A 23390-nucleotide genomic window follows, 5' to 3' on the forward strand; every position below is an offset into this window, starting at 1 on the left:
TTGCTCTATCTGAACATTGTTTCTTGAAGAAGCATTGTTGTTCGATCGCTCTATTAACTCTGTTTCCCAAGATTTTGCAACCATCAGCTACAACCCCAGTTTTTTTTAATTATCAAATTGGTTGTTTTTCATCCGGCCATTTTGGCTCCACTTCTGCTTCTAGAAACATCAAAAAAATAATCAAAACGCAAAACAGTAGCCATTCAATGTAACAAAAAAAATTTCCAAATGCGTGGGCATTAAAACGATAATAAAAAACAGAATCCCGCCATGAGACTCATAAAAAGTCAAAGACTCCCCTTGTACATCACATAATCATAGTAAAAAATACGTTAAATTATTTTAAAAAATTATGTTAATTTGTATTTTTATGTCTTATTATACGAACTAAGAAAGGAAAAACGTTGCAAGGTAACTCGCGACAAAGCCAGAGACAACAACATGTGTTCTTCCACGAGCCATCAAATAAAAAAAAATTAGAAAAAACTAATAAAACAAACAAGAATAATAGGAAGCTACTGTTAATTAAAAAAGAAGAAATTTACAAAAACACCAACAGAACAAACAAGAGCAGTAGAAAGCTACCGTCAACAAATAAAACCAGACAACCAAAAACACGAGCCATCCTAGCAAGCTGCTGTAAAAAAGAAAAAATGAAAACCGAACAACCAAGAGGACGAGCCATCAAATCAAAACGAATTAGAAAAACACTAATAGAATAAGTAAGAGCAATATGAAGCTGCCGTAAAAATCAGAAAACGAACAACGAAGACCAATAGGAGGTGCATGAAAAAAAAAACCAATGGGCACCAAAGAATCCTAAAGTTTACGAGATAATAATGGACTCAAACCCAAAATGACTCAAGTTAATCAAACAAAAATATTATATTTTCTCTAATTTTTAGGATAACATAATAATGTACATGGAAGATTATCAGATGTTTTTGGTTTAGTTTTTTTTAACAGCGATAACTCCATTTAGAATAGGGCAAGTTATTAGAGTCAATATACGTTACTCCCTTGTTTTTACAAAAAAATGTTGATACCAAAATCTTTGGAGATTTGTAAGGGATAATAGATTGCTATTTGTAAAATTTTCATGGAAGGTTCATAATTTTGTAATATTGACACGAGATATATCCAAGTGAAGCATTTTGTGAGTCTCAGCTTAAATAACTCCATAGCTTACATAATCGATTATACGGAACGGGGCGATGTTATATTTATAATTATCAAAAGATATTTAGAATATTGATGAGTGCATGTTCTTGTTCTACGTGTCAAAGATACGTGTTTTGAGTTCAATTTATTGTTGTGTTTGTTGGAAAATACTTCTGTTCTTTTAGAGCTCTCTGAATTATCTTGTTGAATTTCCCTTATCATACTTTTTGATTTGGTGATGTTGCCAGGAGTAGGAGAACATGGAAGCCCAAAGTGCAAGAGAAGCGGCTCTTCAGCTACATCCTTGATCGTCATCTTCACATTAAGGTAACCATACATGCATTGCGCTGCATAGACAAAGCTGGTGGGATTGATGAGTGCTTGCTGAAGACACCGTACCACAAGATGGACACGGAACTGGGCCTTTACTGGAAAACTAAGACTCAGAAGATGTATGAAGATCTCGGGGAGACGTAGTTAGTTTTCTTTGTTGGGAAAAATCCATAAATCACATAATCCATTGTACCAAATCATTAAGAATTTTACTTAAAACTTAAGCGGAAGCGTGCAAGCCATTATCTTGATTTTTTTAAAAGTTTCTTAACGAGGCAACCATCGAACACCAGTTCAAGGAATTGAAACTAGAGGAGTGTGCAGCACCAAGAGAAGCTAGGATAAAGATGTGTGGTTTGACTGCAAAAGAAGAGCAAACTAAGGACGAAGCAGATATTGGTGACATTAGTGAAGAGACTTCAAAAAGGCAACGAAGGAAGCTTTCATACTGATTTTTTATTAAACCAATTTTTTTGGTGCTGCAGCATATAATATCTTGCTCATTCTGCTTCATCTGTAGCATTGCATATATAAGCAACTCGCAAGATACTATAATATCTTTTACTTTAGCCGTGAACAAAAATTTGTAAGGCATTTTTTTAAAATTTTATCAAGAAAATCCGATCTTTTAGGCTGAAGTGGCTTTGTTGCTTTATTTTCCTAGCTACTTCATTTCAAAATATGTTGAAAGCGAAGGGCAAGAATGAAAACCAGCATCTAGCATTCAATGCATGAAGTTTTCTCTGAGAAAGTCGGGAGTCCCAGCGAGGGAAAGCCGGTGAATTGTTAGAGGCGTAAGATTTCGAATGTGGTGCCAAACATCACTTACCTATACCCCTTTCTTTGATGGCATTGTATATGTGAAGTGGATATCATAGCGAGTTCTTTTACCTGATAAGTACGAAATGACGGTGGAGATTGCTGATTAATACATAAGATTTATGTAAACAAAAAAAATTTACTATTCGATGATGATGTATATCGTTGAATCTTCATGTCATATTTGCATAAAAGTGCACAATTATTTGCATATCAGATTGATAGTAAGACAAAAAAAATGAAAATGGACTCACAGTTTATAAATCTCAATTACACTTTGATATTTTTTTCGAAAAAACTATTTTATTTTCTTTATATTATGAGATGAATCTTTCTATCACCACTTGATGATCACCACTTGATGATAATGACATAAATATCTCCGTCAAAAGATGTGATATGAACTTATCTTCCTTTAACTAATCGTCATTGAAGTATACGATTTTCAAAGAACATAAAAAATTAAACTATTTTTATGCTACTCTCTTTTGAATTGCTGATGGAAGAAAAATAAAAGAAAAATAAAATTTTTTATTGAGGGAATTCTAACTTACTGATGAGCATCCAAGCGATATGACTGACATTTATTAAAAAAAGAAAAAGTGAGAAGAATTGATCTTATGTTCCATCCACCGTCTAAAAAATAAGTAGGTTTCTTGTAAGACGGTTTCACGGATTTTTATTTGTGAGACAAACAACTCTACATATATGCACAATAAAAAATAATACTTGTAACATAAAATATAATACTTTTTCATTAATGACCTAAATAAATATCCATCTCACAAAATACGACCCGTGAGACCGTCTCACACAATTTTTTGTCCTAGAAAATGTGGTATGAATTTTCTCTCACATTTTTTCTTTTTTTGGCGATATGATATTATAAACACTCTTTTCGTGGTATATAAGTATTGGAAGGATCTTTCTTTTAAAAAAGGAAACAAATGTAAATGGGAAACCGTGGGCACTCAACGACGCCGTATATGTGACCATCGAACACTATAAACCTTCTTCCCGATCCGAGAGGCTCCTGTGAATGTGTTAGGACATGTATATTTCGTAGGAACTTTCAAGACAAGAAATTTTAATCATGGAGGACAAGGACACCGAGCTCCTCTCCAGAGTCACCGTAAACCACTTGTTTCTTGGACAATTCGAGGCGTTTCGGGCCACGCTCCGGAGCCTGCGTAGCCGGAACGCTGACCTTGCACGAACCATTCTTCAGACTGTAGTGTCCAGGGGAGGGAACGTGAGTCAAAACCACCCGGTTCTTTGGTCCGATTCATGCCCTTCTCCCGCCATCCTCACCTTCTTATGCACACTCGAACTTCTTCAATTCCCCGACCCCACAGCAAATCTTTGGTCGTTCGATGAGAATATGTTGAAATTGCGTGTGGAGTTTTTGTTGTATGTACATATCGTAAGATCTAGGGTCTTGGAAAAAGTCGAGGATAGTGTAAATACGGAAGGGAGTGAGGAATTTGTTGATGGGAGTTCCAAGAATGACGAGTTAATGGTTCTGGGGAGATTATGGGAAACGGGATTGAGCCGTTTAATGCCTGATTTAGCAGTTTTGGAAGAAATGGACGAGGGGGTTTTGAGGGGTTTGGATGAGAGGGAAGGCATGAAGCTGAGAAAGGTGATTCTGGATAATTCTGATATCTTTGACGCATTGTGTAGGAATATAGGAATGCAAATTGGGCAGGTGGTGAAAGATGGTTCGGGGGGGTTGGCTATTGCTTTAAGGGCAGAGGTGAGGCGACAGAATGTAGAGGAGGAGGTTCTCAGGTTGGTGCAGAAGTGCGTGCAGGTAGCACACCTGGATGCCATGAGGCAGTGCTTGGGAAATGGTGATGAGGATGGCGTAGTTTTGCACGTTAGGTTTCTTCGTCTGGAATGTGGAGTTGAAGAGGCTGAGTATCGGTATGTGTACCCTTGCTCTCTTGGCTAAACTTGAGCACTGCGTTAGTTGTCTGATGTAGTGAACTTTTATTGATGTTCACTTGAAATGAAAATGAGTACATCCGGATTTAACATTTCCTGATTTTTCTACATTGTCTACAAGCTCTTTGCTGCCTGTTTTTGTTTTCTCTTTGAATCACTATTTCTGACTCGCCTCTTGTGATTTACTGCTACTCCTTTTCAATTCTGTAATAGCATAGTTTTGCAAGATCTCCTCAAGAGGGTCTTATCAGGGAAGGATGATTATGGAGACAAATCACGTGCTATGAGGAAGAACTTGCTCTCTATATATGCAGAAGCGCTTTCATCTCATTCCACTCCCCTTCTTAAGATGCTTCAGGTTGACTTCATACTTCAATCTTTTATAGCTAGTTTATTCATGTTTTAATTTGGAGTGAATTCTGACTTCCATTGGTAGATGTCTCTTCTTTGTATTTGATAAGTGTTAAATGTATATGAACTTGTGCATTTAGTGTTTGACACGATGGTTCTACATTGTTTTAAAAGCCAGAGTAATAAAAATTTCTGAATTCATCCTTTGATTCTGTTCAATATTTCTGATGTAGTTTGTTTGCTTCATGTTTATCTTTCTATACCTTGTAAAAGTAGTGGAAGACAGTACTAAAGAACAGAATGAATAGCATATATGCATTATCTGAGTTCAATATATTGCTTTTATCGCATCCTACTGCTGCAGTGAGCCCATCACCGAATGGAAATTTTGACAAGCATAAAATGTCCGGAAATATGCTACTATAGCATTGATAGAACATCTGGTTGATTTCAATATTAATATCATAGACCAACGTGAAAATATCGTTTTCATCTTCAAGCATTTTCCTGCATGTTCGCTTCAAATTTTCTTATATATATCACCATGCAGTTTGTGTGATGTTTGGTCTTACAGCTTATTCAAGATGATTTGCTCTCTGAAGAAATTGAGGCACACAGTGCTTGTGAAGCCAACCAGATTCCTATTCCTTTTCAACGCCTTCAAAAGTTTATATCAGAAACAACACTTGAGACAGATTTAAATGACTCATCATTGTCTCTGAAAATTGCCACTGCTTTTTGCATGAGGGACTTGTATCATCATGCTCGTGTGCAAGGCTTCCATGCACTGGAAACAGTCATGGATACTGCTCTGTCTCTAGTACAGCGAGATCAGATTCAAGAAGCTTCCCAGGTTTGTCTGGTGTTTTTTGGTATTAAAACATTATATGGTGTCAATTTATACTTATGATTTAATTTATATTTGATTTTCAATCTGCATTATTTTGCATTTATAAGTTCAGTTACGGAATGAAACGAGTTTGGTAAAAATATATATTTTGATCACTTCCAAAATCCTAATACCAGTAAGTTAGTCTAATGACTTAGATGCAGATTATTGTTTATTCTTTTCCAGACTTGTTACATACGGCTATTGGTGAACTAATTTTTCATCTTGCCTATTAACTAACATATGCCCATGTCCAATTATTATGCTTGTTGTCTAAGACTTGGATACGAGTCGGTAAAACGTTCCCATGGTCTCCAATTATGTTTTAGTGAAGGAACCTTTTGTGCACGATCCTGTTTCTAGGCTTCGTCTCGAGGTAAAAAGAGTTTTAGGACGATTTCCATTTCTCATGCTTCCGCAGTAAAGATTGGCTGATTTTTTATTTTTTTATTTTTCGTTGGGGAGTTGGAGTCATCAATGTTTTTTGATCCTGCAGTGATTTTTTTCCCTTTCTATTCTGGTTAATATCTTGTACCTTGCACATAGGTTCTTATGCTGTTTCCTCGGCTTCAACCCCTGGTAGCTGCCTTGGGTTGGGATCTTTTGGCTGGGAAAACAAGAATGAGAAGAAAACTTATGCAGTCTCTATGGACAAGTAAATCTCAAGCGCTTAGGTTGGAAGAGACTTCTCCTTATGCTAATAAATTTGACGAGGTAAATGGCTATTAGTGCATCCATTATTTTTAATATGTCAATATCTCCGTTACTTATTCTGCATGGCTTCAACCACATTTCCTTGTTATTTTCATTTTTGGCAGGCATCATGTGTGGAACATCTTTGTGATACATTATGCTACCGGCTTGACGTTGCTTCGTTTGTTGCCTCTGTAAATTCTGGTCAGTCATGGAGTCTCAAATCTTCTGTACTATTATCTGGAAAAGATTTAACGAACAATGGTACTGAGGATCATAATTTCGATCCATTTGTGGAAAATTTTGTGTTGGAGAAGTTATCAGTCCAAAGTCCTCTCCGGGTGAGTTTTTTAAATATATACTCCAACATTGATGCACATTTATCTCATTCTTTCTTGGTAGATTCCTCGAGTGCATTGGACATCTTTGATATTAATATAAGTAATGTGCTGGCATAATTGTTTAATTATTTCTGATTTGTGGTGTGCTATGACATTTCTGTTTGTAGGTAATTTTTGATTTAGTTCCCAGCATAAGATTTCAAGATGCGATTGAATTGCTCAGCTTGCAGCCAATTTCTTCGACAGCAGAAGCTTGGAAGAGGTATGACTATAAATGTTATATTATATTTAGAACAGTGTTATCGTGGTTGTATGGTTCTTATGAATTTTCAACTTTTATTTTCTCAAGTAAGCCACTCTATCTGACCGAGCCAGTATATTTGTTAACTGTCTTATGTTAGGGCGGGATTATATTGTAGATTTATGAATGCATTATTGATTATATAGCTCTGACTGAATATGTAGTTTTTGGCTTGCAATAGTGCTGTTTCAGTTTCGTGCTAGGGAGATTTTTCTTTTTGTTTCACAGATTAGCATTCTTTTTTAAAAGCTCAATATTCTTGTAAACTCCACGGGTTTTGTATTACATTGAATTCGTTTGGCAGGATGCAAGATATTGAACTAATGCACATGCGATATGCTCTTGAATCTGCTGTTCTCGCCTTTGGAACAATGGAAAAGAGTACTTCTGATGGACCAGGAGATCAACAAATGACATTAAGTTATTTGAAAGAACTAAAGAATCATTTGGAGACGATCACAAGCATTCCTCGCAAGGTCTTGCTGTTTGCACTCTGCATATTTATCATACAACTAAAATCGTTCCAATGAATTTCCAAATTCATCAGTCAATAAAATTGCTAGTAATATTTCTTTGCATTTAAAGAAGCTCCCTAAGCTTGATTTTTTTTTTGGCTACTCCAATAAATCTTCCGAACACTGGTTGGTGTTCTAGATCCAGACAATGGTCAAGTATTGCTAACAACTGATCTGTTTATATTTTGAAATTCACAACAATGCTTTATGGATATTTGTAAAGTTCTAACACTCTTCAGGCAATCCAAGCATTGGAACGTATAATTCCGGTTAGTCATCGAAATCAGCCACCTAGTTTATTGTTATGTCAACATTGTAAAGGTATTTCAGTAAAATTGAAATGTTTGTCCCCTCTCTTTATTGTCGTCTTATCTTTTAATTTGATCAACTGCCTCCTTTTCAAATTTTCTTTCTTGACCATCGATTATGGAGTGAACTGATGGAGGACTGTGGTGATTTGGGGTATCAGCTGAGATTAAATATAACTTGAAAAATTATCTGTTCTTATACCAACTTATTTTAGGTTTTGTTCATTAAATTATTTTGTATCTGTATAATTGTTTGCATTGCATTGGTTGTGGAGATAATAAACAAATTATCTGTATGTGAAACAAGGAACACTACTTAAAGTTTATAAATTTGTCACAAGAACTCCAAATTGATCAACTCCATATAACTCAACCACCCAGGCAAAGACTTCTGTTTTAACTATAATCAGTCAAATTAATTTTGTATTGACATTTAGTGCTAAATATCTGATGTTATTGTCCTTTTATCCTTGTCCATTCCTGATGCTAGGATTTATCATGCATACAATGCAGATATACATGGTGAACATTATCATCTCACTTCTTTATATGGACAATCTCCAACTTGAATGGGCACCTGATGATCCTTCAAAAAGATCTTCCAAGTCATTTAATATTCTCACTGGGGGGGGACAAAGAGATGTGATGACTCAGGACCGGGGAAATGAGATGGTTGTCTCCTTTACAGGCCAAGTACTTGATATTTTGCGGCAGCAACTACCATTATCAGTTAATGATGATCTGGATAATTCCCTGGATGGCCGTATTTTGACTAGTGGTAAACAGGCCTTGGAATCTAGAATCTCGAAGGCTAAACAATTCATTGAAGATTGGGAATGGCGTTTGTCAATTTTGCAACGCCTCTTGCCATTGTCCGAACGCCAATGGAGGTGGAAGGAGGCTTTAACTGTGCTGCGTGCAGCACCATCTACTCTACTTAATCTGTGAGTTATGATGTTGAAATTTGTTATTTACCTTTACTTCATGTCTATGATTTATGTTCTTTTTTATCATTTACTCTTGGAAATCTTATCTCGTTGGTTATGAATGTTGTATGAATTCATGTGTGTAGTTTTGCATATATATATATATCTGTCGTTATGCATATATATGTGTTTGTACTTCTATGTATCTTTATCCACATAATTTTATCAGCGGTATATAATTGATTGTGTCATTATTGGTGGTGCTGATTTCGCTTGTATTGAAGTTGCATGCAAAGGGCAAAATATGACATCGGGGAAGAAGCAATTTATCGTTTTTCTTTACCTCCAGAAGACAAAGCAACATTGGAATTGACTGAATGGGTGGATAGAGCCTTCAGTAAAGCTTCTGTAAGATCTTAACTAATGACAAAATTTTGTCTTGATGGTTAGGTCTTTTGGGCCTTTTGTTTCTCTTATGACTTTTACTTTTGTATCTGAAAGGTTTATGAAAACTTCGGTGATTGTGTAAATGTGAAATGGTTACTTTAATGGATGTGACCTTTTAAAGTGGTATTTTGATCATAATTTCTGGAATTACATGTTTGCTTTGTGAAAAAAGATGATAGATAGAGAGAAGGAAAGGAGCGAAATGGGGGTTGGGATTCTGTAAGTAAAGAAAAAAAATTCTTGGAGAAAAGCTGAAGAAAGGCTAGATGAATTTTTTCCCTCATTTTTTTTATTTGAAATAAGTGGAGCAAACAGATATCTACATTTGGAGTAAAAACTGAGAAATTTTTTACTTGTAAACTGAAACGTACAAAGTCATAATATTTTTGATAATGTTTGATAATTGTTTTGTTACACTCTTTACTGCTGTAAAACTTATGACTCATCTCAGGCGACTGTAAAATATATTTTTTACAGTTTGACTATGTATCCCACCCTCTCTTGTGCTTTTCCCTGAAAACTCTTCCTCTTCCTGCTCCAAACCATCATCCATAGCTGTCCTTCCTTGCTGAACCAAAAATCTAAGAAAAGATATACATATAAAGTTGGGGTCGTGGTGGAAGGTATTTGAACTGATATTTCATTTATTCTTGTGTCAAATTTTGATGACATATCTACTTGGATGATGCTTTAAACAGTTATTTAAATGGTAGTGGCAGGACCTGGTAAAAAACTTCTTAAGAAGAGTGATTATTGAGCTCGTAACCTTTCTGAATCTGATGTTCTGTTGATTTTATTATTAGGTGGAGGATGTGGTGTCTCGTGCTGCTGATGGTAGCTCTGATCAAGAATTGGATTTTTTGTCCTTGCGCTCTCAGTTGGGTTCTTTGGCAGCTGTATGTTTTCTTCACTGTTTTTTTCCTTTTAAAAGCTCTTTGTTACTGTTTTTTGCCTTCACTTTTCTGAATGTGCTTGTAGATTGATTTGTTTGTGTTCCCTTACAGATTCTCCTATGCATTGATGTATCAGCAGCATGTTCGAAGTTGCCTAAAATGTCTTTGAAGCTTCTGAATCAGGTATATAGACCAACCTTGCTTTTGCTGTGTTGTTAACCAGAGGTCTTACTTCTAGAGGTTTGACTGCCTCCTTTTTTGAGTTGGATAATTCTCCAAGGTCACCTAAATTCCTAATGTATTTTTTGGTTGGAAGGTTTTTTGGGTGATGGGAGTGGCAATAGTTTATTTTATTGTTTTCAACATGGATTTCATCTTCAGCTACAGTAATGGTAGCTTGAAATTTGTCTCATTCTTTTATGATTTGCGAGGATAAATTGATAATAGATGCTCCAGTTCTGGCTTGAGTTTAACTAAGTGAATATTTTTCATTAGGCTCAAGTTATGCTCTCTGAGATCTATCCTGGTAGTGCTCCAAAGATGGGATCAACTTACTGGGATCAAGTTCGCGAAGTGGCAATTATATCTATTGTTAAGCGTGTCCTTAAGCGTCTGTCCGAGCTCTCAGAACAGGTATGGATTAGTTATCTTGTTCTTATTTCCTTAATGATTAGTGGTAATAATGAATTGAAGATTGATGAGGGATGCTTCTTCCTTTTTATTGCCCTTTGAACATGAGGAAATGACACTTACAGGATTGTTCTAAAAAAACTCGCTTAAGTGGTGCTTAATCTTGCTTAAGCCTAAACACGCTTATGCTCGATTTCAGATTCAGTTGATGTAACCAGAGCTTCATTTATCTTTTAAGTAGTTGCAAAGAGCTTGTCGGTCTTTTGTAACCTTTAACTTTAATTATTCTAATACAAGATCATTTCTTATATAAAAAAAGAATTCGTCTTCTGCTTTCAACTTTAATATACAAGGTTTCATTAATTTTTGAATAAATATGTTTTATGAAAATAAATAACTATTGACTAGAAAGTCATCTATATTTTATTTAAAGATATGACACACTGATTGATAATGAGATATTTTTTATTACATTAGAATTCTATGGATTTGTAGGAAGCTATTAAATATTGCACTTTTAGGACTTTTCTATCTTTTAGAACATATGCATTTGATTTTAATTTTATTGTATTTCTATCATTTTATTTAATACTCGACTAAAAATAATTATTAAAATTATATTAAAAATTTAAATCGTTTTTTCAAAAAACTCCGACTAATTGTGCTTAATATTGCAATGCTTGATGTCAATGCTTCGCCCTTTTTAAAACCTTACTTATTAATGGAAATCCTTTCTGTACATTTATGTGTAGTGTTCTGTGGCTAGGTTACTTCAAGTTACCGCTCTATGCTGTTTCTATTTTTTGTTATACATCTCGATTTAAAAATAGTTCCGACATGGATGACTATGGGGTGGGTATGGGATGGGTTTTGGCCGATCCAAGACCCACACGCCAAGGAAAAATTGGACCCGACCCGAACCCGGGCAAGCACATCATTTTTAGTTTTAGTAAATACAACAATAAAAAAATCAAAAAATTAATATATTCATCAAAATTAAATCCAAACCAAAACATTGTAGTAATAAATTAACAAGAAGAGACCAAAATTATGTGAATTGAAGTTGAGTATTAGGTTATTAATTATTTATATAATATAAAATATAAAATAATTATTAGTTTTATATATAACGGGGCAGGTACATTAAAACCCACGATCCTCTTCGGACCTGCTTCTAGATCCGAGGTCTAGACCTAGCCCGAAGAGGGAGGATTTATTATGGTCGGGAACGCAGTCCATTGCCATCCGTGTTTCCAAGTATTAATAGGGCAGTTCTAGGAATCTCAAACTTTGTCCATGATATCAACTTTGTGAGCAGCAGATGAAGGCTACCCTTTTAAATTTGGATCATTTTCTTTCTTTGCATATAAATTGGATTGTTTTAGCTCTAATTCCCTTTAATTATGATTAAATCTTTAGGAAAAATCTCCAGCTCTTCAGGCGATTTTTTCTGGAGAAGTGATACTTCCATTATCAAAGGAGTTTCAGAGAGAAGGAAACAAAGAACGTGCTCTTGTTATGCTGCATCAAATGATTGAGGATGCTCACAAGGGCAAGCGGCAGTTCCTTAGTGGTTAACTTTTTGCCTCCTATTTTCCTTTCTTAGAATTGTTGTTCTATCAACTTGCTATTTGAAGCTAAGGTGGTGATGTACAGATTTGTTGACAAGGCATTACATTTTTATTAATGAGTTCAGGTAAGCTCCATAATCTTGCGAGAGCGATTGCTGACGAAGAGACAGAAAGGGACCATGCTAGTGGCGAGAGCTCATATTCTGATGGGAGAGGGCTTCCAAGCCATGACATGAACGTAGTTCTGGGGCTCGGATTGAGAACCCTGAAGCAATCATCTTTGATACCAGAAGCTGGTGAGAGTAATTTGACCTCTGCAAGTTATGATGTCAAAGATTCAGAAAAAAAACTGTTCGGACCTTTTGGCTCCAAGATCACAACATACCTATCTCAATTCATTTTACACATTGCTGCTATTGGTGATATTGTTGACGGGACCGATACAACTCATGACTTCAACTATTTTTCCCTCGTGTATGAGTGGCCCAAAGATGTAAGTGTTCTTTCTTCACCTCCCTTTGTTTTCTTTCCTCATTATGTGAGTGGTATATTCTATATATTGATCAGAACTAGTGCCACAAGTTTTGGTTAATGTCGATAACATAATATAATTTAGATTTTTTCATCCTTTTGATTTTTCACTTAAATTGAGAGAAGTTTGGGATACAAGACGGAAGGTTTGTTCGCTGTGAATTTGAATTATGATCTACAGCCACTGGCCTGCCAATAATAACAAATATATTTTCATAAGAGTTCCCTGCTGGGTGATGTTCCGGTGGGGACCCATGGGTCTAAGCAACTCATGCTACATATCAGCTTGGCAATTCGCACATGCCTGATTTGAATCAATGAGTGACACAGATCACGAGCTTTTTAACAGAAGTTGCGTAGTTGGTCCATTTATTGGTATTTATACTTAATCAAAGTTTTGGATTACTAGAATAGTTGCTAGTATGTCATGATGGCATGCTGAAGTGAGCGAGTGTTCACTAATACTGTGGAGTATAAGCTTGATTCATTTATGATGTATGTGTTTTTAACTGATAGATGGCTGCCAAACTTGTGTATGCATTGTTATTGGTTGTCTTTAATTTTTTTACTACTTATCAATATTATGACAATAATTCAATAGCTTCTAATGTAATTATTTCGTAAAAATAAAATTTACATACTGAATTTGGAGATGAATGTTTTTCATTACATAATTAAATAATATTTCATGTAAACAAGAGAGAGAAAAATTTGAAAATGCTCTCACCCCCTCCTTCCACCGTTTTCACCTTTCATCCACCGACCTCCTTAATCTTTGACCATCATCGTTTGTTTTCTTTCTAGTGTTCCGGCGTCGTCCATCGGCCGGCGGCGCCTGCCTTTTCTCTCTTTTTAAGAGTTATCGTTTTTCCCCTTCCTCTTCATTCCCGTCTTCCTCTGTTTTTGTTTCTGGTCTCTCTAGCTTAATACTTTCGCACTTCAGTTTAGCCCCTAGCCTCCTTCCTTCCACTCTTACATCATCCTAAACCCTCTCCGCCTTAGACTCTCACCTTTTTATTTCCTGTCGCGTATCATCATGTTTCGACCGTTTGAGAGCTTGCACGGAAGAAAGGTAAGTGACGAAAGTGTGTTTATCGAACACAAAATATTCAAGATGCGTCTGGGCTTTCGGGGTAACTCCATTTGGTGGGAAGAACGAACCAGGAAGAAAAGCTATATGGTGGATTTCGACCGCAACGAGGCGCGATGGCTAAGCCAAAGATTTCACGATTTGGGCAAATCTCAGTCACCAGCATCGGTTTTTCTCCGGTACAGGGGAGGTAATGCATTTCTCACGTTGCAAAAATTTGTTAACAGACGGGGAAGTTTCATCGAGGTCTCCAAATTCACATCACACGGTAGGAAGCAGAATACAATTGTGCCTAGCGGATATGATTCAAGGGGATGGCAGAAGATAGCTATGACATTGGGTAAACTAGTGGCAGGAAGTTTACAGAGAACTGAACCAAAGGTACAATTCGTTTCAAAGCCAATGAGAGTCAGGGACTTTCCTCAAGACGATACACAAAGTACAAAGGTCAGTAACGTCCACAAGCTGCCAGAATCGAAAGTACCGGCGCTAAATTGGTTAGAAGCAATTGTCATCACAAAAAACAAGGTGAATATCTCTTGGGACAACATTCAGAATGTCATTCAGAAATCAATCAACAAGCAAGTCAAGGTTTTCCCATTCCAAGCTAATAAGGCAGTGTGGTGGCCCTCAAATTCGGAAGACTTTGATTACTTCACCAAATTGAGAAGGGGTTTTTTTGAACATGGGATCGGTTTGGATTTTGACGCATGGAGACCGGAAATAAATACAGAAGAAAGGATCTTCAGTTGCTGTGATAGCTGGATTCTAATTCACGGGTTGCCTTGGAACTGCTGGACTCCAGAAAACTTCAAAATAATAGGGGAAGCCTGCGGGGGACTGCTGGATATCAACGAAGATACAAGACTTTTCCGTAATCTGGGAGCCGCAAAGATTAAGGTTAAAGGAAAAGAGGGAGGGTTCATTAGGGATAGATTGAGCATCCGGTTGGAAGGGAAGGATAGAGAGATCCAAATTCAAGTGGAAACTTACGATCCGGGGGCTTATGAGCGTTACCAAAGACAAACTTATGCACAGGTTGTGGTAAATGGTAAGAGGACTTTGGCGGGATGGGGGAATAACAACATCCTGCAGTGGAATGCAAGAGGCAAGGGACCTATGAGATCTTCTCCAAAAGACAGCAAACAGCCGGCGGATTTAGGAAATCACTCAACCAACTCTGGTACAAACATGAATCAGCATCATCATGAGGTATTGGTGCGGGATAGTCTGGAGACAAATCGATCTACCGGCCTGAAGGATAACAACAGCTTCAAAGGGGTCTTCAATGATAAAGTAACAGCAAGTAAGGCGAGCAAAGCGATTAGAATATTGACAAACATTATTCCTAAGGCTACTGAAGAATTCAGAAAATCACCGATCCAGTCGATGACGATTGATAGCATTGCGGATGATCATAATGGGGAAAGCAAGGGTAACATCAACACTTTATTGTCTCCGTTTGGGAAAGTGTATTACAGGAAAAATTTCAAAAGGAATCATGAGCGGGAATTGGGCCACGAAGATGAGAGGATCGACAACTCAGCTTATGGATTAGGTGTCGAGAGTGAGTATGAGGGGCTGTACGATTCTGATGATGGAGCAGCAATGAAGATTATTGACTCTTCAGATGATTTGCTGGATAATGAAGTAGACTCAAAAGTTGATGCCACTGAAGGAATGATGCTGTCAGATGATTCCACGGCATGCAAAGATAAAGAAGCTTCAATCAAGGATCTGTTCTTAACACCAGAGAAAGAGGAGGATTGCGCTGCGCCTAAGCCACCTGACAAACGCAATTCTGATGTGGGACAGGTACTAACCAATTTAACTACTTCTTTTTTTAATCACTCTGCCAAAATCCATTCTCTTCTTTCTGCGTCTTTGGTATTGGGATTGTCTAGTGGCCATTTAGGAGGTGAGGGGAAGGAATTAGTTGAATTGCCGGGTCAGGATCCAGAAGTGAACAGTGGGCGTGATTTGGAAAGTGATGGGAGTGCTAGTAAGGACGTGCGGTTTGTTTTGGAGGAAGGAAAGTTTGATGATAAGGGACAACCAAATGCCGGGCTGATGAGAAGAAAACAGAATAAATTGAATTGTGGAAGTACCCTCGTTTCAGGTTATTCATCAAGGGGTAAGGAGGTTATTTTATGAAGATACTCACTTGGAATATTAGGGGAGGAGGGGACTCGAAAAAAAAGGAAATGGTGCGCAGGATAATACAGAAAGAAAGGCCTGACATCGTGGTGATTCAAGAAACAAAGAAAGAAAAAATAACTCAGCTTATGGATTAGGTGTCGAGAGTGAGTATGAGGGGCTGTACGATTCTGATGATGGAGCAGCAATGAAGATTATTGACTCTTCAGATGATTTGCTGGATAATGAAGTAGACTCAAAAGTTGATGCCACTGAAGGAATGATGCTGTCAGATGATTCCACGGCATGCAAAGATAAAGAAGCTTCAATCAAGGATCTGTTCTTAACACCAGAGAAAGAGGAGGATTGCGCTGCGCCTAAGCCACCTGACAAACGCAATTCTGATGTGGGACAGGTACTAACCAATTTAACTACTTCTTTTTTTAATCACTCTGCCAAAATCCATTCTCTTCTTTCTGCGTCTTTGGTATTGGGATTGTCTAGTGGCCATTTAGGAGGTGAGGGGAAGGAATTAGTTGAATTGCCGGGTCAGGATCCAGAAGTGAACAGTGGGCGTGATTTGGAAAGTGATGGGAGTGCTAGTAAGGACGTGCGGTTTGTTTTGGAGGAAGGAAAGTTTGATGATAAGGGACAACCAAATGCCGGGCTGATGAGAAGAAAACAGAATAAATTGAATTGTGGAAGTACCCTCGTTTCAGGTTATTCATCAAGGGGTAAGGAGGTTATTTTATGAAGATACTCACTTGGAATATTAGGGGAGGAGGGGACTCGAAAAAAAAGGAAATGGTGCGCAGGATAATACAGAAAGAAAGGCCTGACATCGTGGTGATTCAAGAAACAAAGAAAGAAAAAATTGATAGGCGTTTTGTGGCTAGTTTGTGGAAGTTTAGATTTGTTGATTGGGTCTTTCTACCTTCGGAAGGCCGTTCGGGGGGTATTTTAGTGATGTGGGATCCGAGGGCCGTCGAGGTCGATGAAAATTTGATAGGGGATTTCTCCGTTACTATTCGGATATTGGTTAATGAGACAACCAGCTGTTGGTTCTCGGCGATCTATGGTCCAGTGAAACCAAGAGAGAGGGAGAGATTTTGGGATGAGTTGGCTGGATTGAGTATTATTTGTGAGGACAACTGGTGTTTGGGGGGAGATTTCAATGTGGTGAGGAATACGGGAGAGAAAATGAACAGCTCCTCAAATACAACGAGTATGCGTTGCTTTGACAAACTGATTGGGGAACTGGGTTTGCATGAACCGCCCCTTCTCAATGCAAAATATACATGGTCCAATTTCAGAGCCACACCGATATGCTGCCGCTTGGACAGATTTTTGTTCAGCAGTGGGTGGAGAGATCTATTTCCTAATTTCAGACAATCCGTGCTCCCAAGAATCACTTCGGATCACTTCCCGTTGAAACTTGATACTACTAAATCGAAATGGGGGCCAATTCCTTTCAGATTTGAAAACGTCTGGCTGGCACACCCCAATATCAAAAACCTAGTGCAGGTTTGGTGGAACGAGGGTGTTTACCAAGGGTGGGAAGGATACAAATTCATGACTAAGCTGAAAAAGTTGAAAGGTGATTTCAGATTATGGAATAGAGAAGTCTTCGGTAACTTGGATTTCAGTTTGGGAGAGTTGACTGCTAGGATTAAGTCTTTGGATGAGCTAGAAGGAAATGGGAGATGGTCTGAAGATCTTAGGATACAGAGAAGAAATCTTCGTTGTGAGCTTGAAAAAATGACTTTTAAAAAATATCAGATGGAGAGCCAAAAAGCAAAGCTAAGATGGTTGAAGGATGGAGACCAAAATTCAAAATTTTTCCACTCAATGCTTACCAACAGAAGAAATAAATCCGTAATAGATAGGTTGGAATTGGATGATGGGTCTGTGATCGTGGATGAAAAAAAGATTGAGGAGCATATTGTCAATTACTTTAAACATCTTTATAGACGATCAGAGGGGTTCGAGGGAGGTTTGGAAGGATTGGAATGGAGCCCTTTGGATAACAACCAATCACGTAGACTGGAGGACTCTTTCTCGGAAACTGAAATAAAAACAGCAGTGTTCGAATGTGACGGGATTAAATCCCCGGGTCCGGACGGTTTCACCTTAGCCTTCTTTCAAAAGAATTGGGAATTGATCAAGGGGGATCTGTTGAGATTTTTGCAGAGTTCTTTGAGGGAGGTGTGGTAAATGGTATTACAAATGAAACATATATTTGTTTAATACCGAAGAAGCATGAATCGCTTAGGGTGAAAGACTTTCGCCCAATTAGCCTGATAACCAGTTTGTATAAGATTTTGGCAAAAGTTTTAACAAACAGATTAAAGAAAGTCATGACGAGTACGATCGCCGAGAACCAATGCGCATTTTTAAAAGGGAGACAGATTTTGGATTGTTGCCTTGTAGCCAACGAGGTGGTGGAGGAATGCCGAAAAAGAAAGCAGAAAGGATGGGTTTTAAAGGTAGATTTGGAAAAAGCGTATGATAACGTCGATTGGCAATTCTTAGACTTTGTGCTACAAAAGAAGGGTTTCGGAGAAAGATGGAGGAAGTGGATTCGTGGGTGTGTGTCCAATGTCTCTTTCTCGATCTTTATTAATGGGAGACCGAGGGGGAAGATAAAAGGGGAAAGAGGAATCCGTCAGGGAGATCCATTGTCACCATTTCTGTTTAACTTGGTTGTGGATGTCTTGGGGAGGATGGTTGATCATGCTAAGAATTTGAATGAGGTGAGAGGTCTAGTGGTGGGTAAAGGTAAAATTGAGATATCACATATTCAATTCGCGGATGATACGCTTTTCATGGTTCAAACAAGGACGCAAGTGATAGCACTAGTGGAATTGATCAAATCATTTGGGAAAAATTCTGGACTCAAGATAAATTTTCAAAAAAGTGTTATCTTGGGGATTAATTGCTCAAAAGAGGAAATAGGCGATATGGCGCAACTTATTGGATGCAAACCGGATGTTTGGCCGATCTTGTATCTAGGATTACCTCTGGGAGGTAAGCCTTCATCATTTGAGTTTTGGGAACCCGTTATATCCAAGATGTCCAAAAAATTGTCGAATTGGAAGAAATCGTTTTTGTCAAAAGGAGGCCGTCTTACTCTCATAAAATCGGTTCTTTGTGCAATGCCTTCCTATTACATGTCCTTGTTTAGGGTTCCAAAAAAGGTTACTGTAATTCTGGAAAAAATAATGCGTGACTTCCTTTGGGACGGTTTGGACGGGGATAAACATTGTCATCTTGTGAGTTGGGAGAAGATTTGCAAACCCAAGGAAAGAGGAGGATTGGGATTGGGAAGTATCGTTTTGAGGAATAGAGCATTGCTTGGTAAGTGGTGGTGGAGAAGTTCAAAGGAGAAGGGCAATTTGTGGATCAAAGTAATAACAAGCATTTACGGTCACCAAGATAATGGGTGGGATTTGGGATTGGCCAAAAGTGGTACTTTTAGAAGCCCATGGAAATTCATTTCTCGTACTTTCCCGGCAATTCAGCTAATGTGGGGCACGGTTTTGAGGGGGGGTAATTACATTCGATTTTGGGAGGACGAGTGGGGGGGTGGGGGTGGTCCTTTCAAAGTTCGTTTCCCCTCTTTGTATAGAATTTGTTCTGTCTCAAACAAACCTATTAAGAATTTCTTAGAGATCACCACTCATCAGGGTGGTCGTGATTATAGGTGGGATGTGCGGTTTAGGAGGAATTTAAATGACGCAGAGTTGGAGGAGTTTGTTATTCTTGCGGGTGTGTTAGATACGGTTATGGTTAGGTTAGATGTGGAGGATTACAGGGTTTGGTTGGGGGAATCCTCGGGTTTGTTTACTGTCAAATCCTTTTACGAGTCTTTCTTTCCTATTCAAGCATTTCCTATTTTTCCTTGTTACGATCGTATTTGGAAGGTTCCTGTCCCACAAAAGGTGCAAATGTTCTCGTGGTTAGTGGCGTTGGGTAAATTACCTTCGGCGGATTTGTTGCAAAGAAGATGGAAGACATGTGCCTTGAGTCCTAACTGGTGCACCTTATGCCAATGCGACGAAGAAACCCAGGATCATATATTACTACATTGTCAGTACTCAAGGAAATTATGGTCGTTGGTTATGCAAGAAATGAGTTTTCAATGGGTGCATCCACAGAGGGCGGCAGATTTATTCATTAGCGATCCAGGTTTCTCTAAGGGTCGCAGGGCTAGAAGTTTATGGTTGGTCATGATTCATTTCTTATTCTGGAGCATTTGGCTAGAGAGGAACAAAAGGATCTTTAACGACACGAAGGAAGACGTCAGTGTCGTTTGGGAGAGTATCAAATTCAAAGTGGCGACTACAATCACAAGGATTAATGATTTTCAACATTTAGCGATTTCAGACGTCGTCAGGGATTGGAATTTTGTAATGAAGTGAATTTCTTTAGTGTTCGGAAGTTTTTATTCTCGCGGATTTCTCATCCGCTTTTTTTGTAATCAAAAAATTATCTAATAATAAATGTTTCTTATCAAAAAAAAAAAAATAATATTTCATGTGCATGCATCATGTCGGCGGAGGTGGGGGTAGTTTTTGAATCACATATTTGGTGTGTCATGCTAGTTTCTGTCCATCCCTGCCATATTTCATTACATATACAATTTTTATAACTGAATGATATGTCATGTATAATGCATTGAGTAATGGAGTTAGGGACAGAATACAGACAATGTCTTTGAACGAATGGCTTGCTAGAGCCGTTACTCTTTATGAGCTTTTTGTTACTGAGGGATTACTTCCTAGACATTCTCTACTACAACGGGCATAATTTATCCATTGGTTTATTATCACCTTTGAATCATGCAGTATATATACACTTACTTAAACTTATGTAGGATTTAGGATCCAACATACAAGTAAACCTCATCCGGTACAGCATAAAATCAGACTCATTATACAGACGGGAGCTTTCCTTAGTTTTAGGACAGAGACTGAAATAAAAAAAACTTTTTCCTGAAATGAAGATGCTAAAAATTAGAAACTGAAACTATTGATTAGGACCAAAGAAACTTTCAGTTGATCATAGTGAAAAGTTGAAGCATCGATTAACTTATGCATGTTTCATCTGGTCATGTTGAACTGGATTGTTTACTATTCTTACTGCTGATTTACTGTCATTGTCCGAGACACTTCCTTCTCATCCATTATGAACCGTGTAAAGGACGCTGGTCCAACTTGGCTTATACTGTTAACTTTCTTGCAGCTCTTAACTCGTTTGGTATTTGAAAGAGGCAGCACTGATGCAGCTGGAAAGGTAGCAGAGATAATGAGTTCAGACTTTGTGCATGAAGTTATTTCTGCTTGTGTACCTCCTGTCTACCCTCCAAGGTCTGGTCACGGATGGGCTTGCATTCCAGTGATTCCAAGCCTTCCTAAGATTTACACAGAAAGCAAGGTTATCTCACCTATCAGAGAAGCTAAACCGATGTTTTATACTCGTTCTTCGGCCACTCCTGGAGTCCCGTTATACCCTCTCAAGTTGGATGTCGTGAAACATCTTGTCAAGCTATCTGCTGTCAGGGCAGTCCTTGCTTGTGTGTTTGGAAGTACTATGTTGTACCGTGGCAGTGATCCTGCTATAACTAGTTCCTTGAATGATGGATTATTACCTTCACCTGATGACGATAGGTTTTTTTATGAATTTGCCCTGGATCAATCAGAGAGGTTTGTTTCAGCAAAATATTGTGGTAACCTTGTGAATGTTCAACCTATCTGTAACTCTTTTCATTTTGGTTTGCAGATATCCAACCTTGAATCGCTGGATACAAATGCAAACTAACCTTCACCGAGTTTCTGAGTTTGCTGTCATGACGGAACATGGAATAGATGAGGTTAAAGACCATTCTGAAACCAAAACTTTCATGAAGCGGTTTCGTGAAAATGACACTGACACTGAATCAGAAATGGATGATGTTGGTGGTAACCTTTCAATGCCACTGCCCGAGCTTAAGGATCAAGGTAACGTGGCTTCTGATGTCAGGCATGAATCTCCTCGGTCTGAAACTGTAGAACATGATAATGCAGTTTTCCTTTCTTTTGATTGGGAGAATGAAGGACCCTATGAAAAAGCTGTAGACAGGTAAAATCTTTCAGCTGTATGTCATAGATGTACTATTCCTATAAGTAAAATAAACTTGTTTCACTTAGAATAGATAATTTTACCGAACAGATTGATGGATGAAGGGAAATTGCTTGATGCTCTAGCACTGTCTGACCGTTTCTTGCGCAATGGGGCCTCAGACAGGTTGCTTCAAATGCTCATTATTAGTATTGAGGATGATACTTTTTCCGGACCATCTCAAGGTAGCTCGGGCTTTCGTATCTGGAGCAATAGTTGGCAGTATTGTCTACGTCTGAAAGATAAACAACAGGCAGCTAGACTAGCTCTTATGTATGACGACTAAGTCCTGTTGCAGTCTTCCAATAATATCCTTTCCTTTTGCCATAGCTTGACAAATTTATATTTTCTTCAGATATTTGCATAAATGGGAGCTGGAAGCAGCTTTGGATGTTCTCACTATGTGCAGTTGCCATTTGCCGGATGGTGATCCACTTAAAATTGAGGTACTTGAATTGGCTTTGATCTGTACTTTAAAGGGCACAAGTTCTATCAAAAAAAGGATGCTGCTTTGTATTGCAGGAAATAAGTTGATATTCGCATTATTTACCGTTTATATATACAGGTTGTTCAAAGAAAACAAGCCCTGTGCAGATTCAAACGCATTTTATGTGCAGATGATCGCTACACCAGCTGGCAAGAGGTGAAATATCTGTTTTGTTAATTTATTAAATGAATAAAAAATGTGAAAATGTATTTTCTTTTTCTCCACACATGAAATTTCTTTTTTTATTTGACGCAAATCAGGTTGAGACAGATTGTAAGGAAGATCCTGAGGGTCTTGCACTTCGATTGGCCGAGAAAGGAGTTGTGTCGGCCGCGCTAGAAGTGGCCGAAAGTGCAGGACTTTCTATTGAACTGCGAAGAGAACTCCAGGGCCGTCAACTTGTCAAGCTTCTCAATGCAGACCCTGTAAGTGGTGGAGGCCCTGCAGAAGCTTCTCGATTTCTTTCTTCCCTTCATGATTCTGAAGATGCTCTGCCTGTTGCGATGAGTGCTATGCAACTCTTGCCCAACCTTAGCTCCAAGCAGCTGCTTGTAAGTTGAGATATTTTTATGTTTTGACTAGTTAAATGATTTGTTTTACCCAGCTCTGACAAGTTAGATTATGGTGGCTTTCGATAAGGTGCACTTCTTTCTAAAGAGAAGAGATGGAAATCTTTCCGAAGTTGAGGTCTCCCGGCTGAACGCATGGGCTTTAGGTCTTCGTGTATTGGCCTCCTTGCCATTACCTTGGCAGCAAAGATGCTCTTCCCTGCACGAACACCCTCATTTGATTCTAGAAGTTTTGCTTATGAGGAAGCAATTGCAGTCTGCTTCTCTGGTAAATTATCATATCAACCACCCTT

At 38.1% G+C, this 23390-nt stretch overlaps 1 protein-coding gene across 1 annotated transcript in view; it reads left to right on the forward strand.

Annotated features, from left to right (window-relative positions):
- The first annotated feature begins 3262 nt into the window (after positions 1–3262).
- LOC140834421 (uncharacterized) overlaps positions 3263–23390 on the forward strand; it is a 38918-nt gene continuing 18790 nt past the window's right edge. Inside the window, exons 1-21 of the mRNA XM_073199285.1 lie at positions 3263–4239; positions 4474–4618; positions 5186–5464; positions 6047–6214; positions 6319–6534; positions 6702–6796; positions 7140–7311; positions 8172–8602; positions 8869–8992; positions 9835–9927; positions 10036–10107; positions 10420–10557; positions 11974–12127; positions 12251–12618; positions 21127–21587; positions 21664–22002; positions 22093–22314; positions 22397–22487; positions 22607–22684; positions 22789–23079; positions 23168–23365. Coding sequence (XP_073055386.1) covers positions 3407–4239; positions 4474–4618; positions 5186–5464; positions 6047–6214; positions 6319–6534; positions 6702–6796; positions 7140–7311; positions 8172–8602; positions 8869–8992; positions 9835–9927; positions 10036–10107; positions 10420–10557; positions 11974–12127; positions 12251–12618; positions 21127–21587; positions 21664–22002; positions 22093–22314; positions 22397–22487; positions 22607–22684; positions 22789–23079; positions 23168–23365 — 4968 coding nt within the window. The 5' untranslated portion in view covers positions 3263–3406. The remainder of the gene's footprint in view (positions 4240–4473; positions 4619–5185; positions 5465–6046; positions 6215–6318; positions 6535–6701; positions 6797–7139; positions 7312–8171; positions 8603–8868; positions 8993–9834; positions 9928–10035; positions 10108–10419; positions 10558–11973; positions 12128–12250; positions 12619–21126; positions 21588–21663; positions 22003–22092; positions 22315–22396; positions 22488–22606; positions 22685–22788; positions 23080–23167; positions 23366–23390) is intronic.

The sequence above is a fragment of the Primulina eburnea genome, chromosome 6 (assembly GCF_022965805.1).
Source record: "Primulina eburnea isolate SZY01 chromosome 6, ASM2296580v1, whole genome shotgun sequence".
NCBI lineage: Eukaryota > Viridiplantae > Streptophyta > Magnoliopsida > Lamiales > Gesneriaceae > Primulina > Primulina eburnea.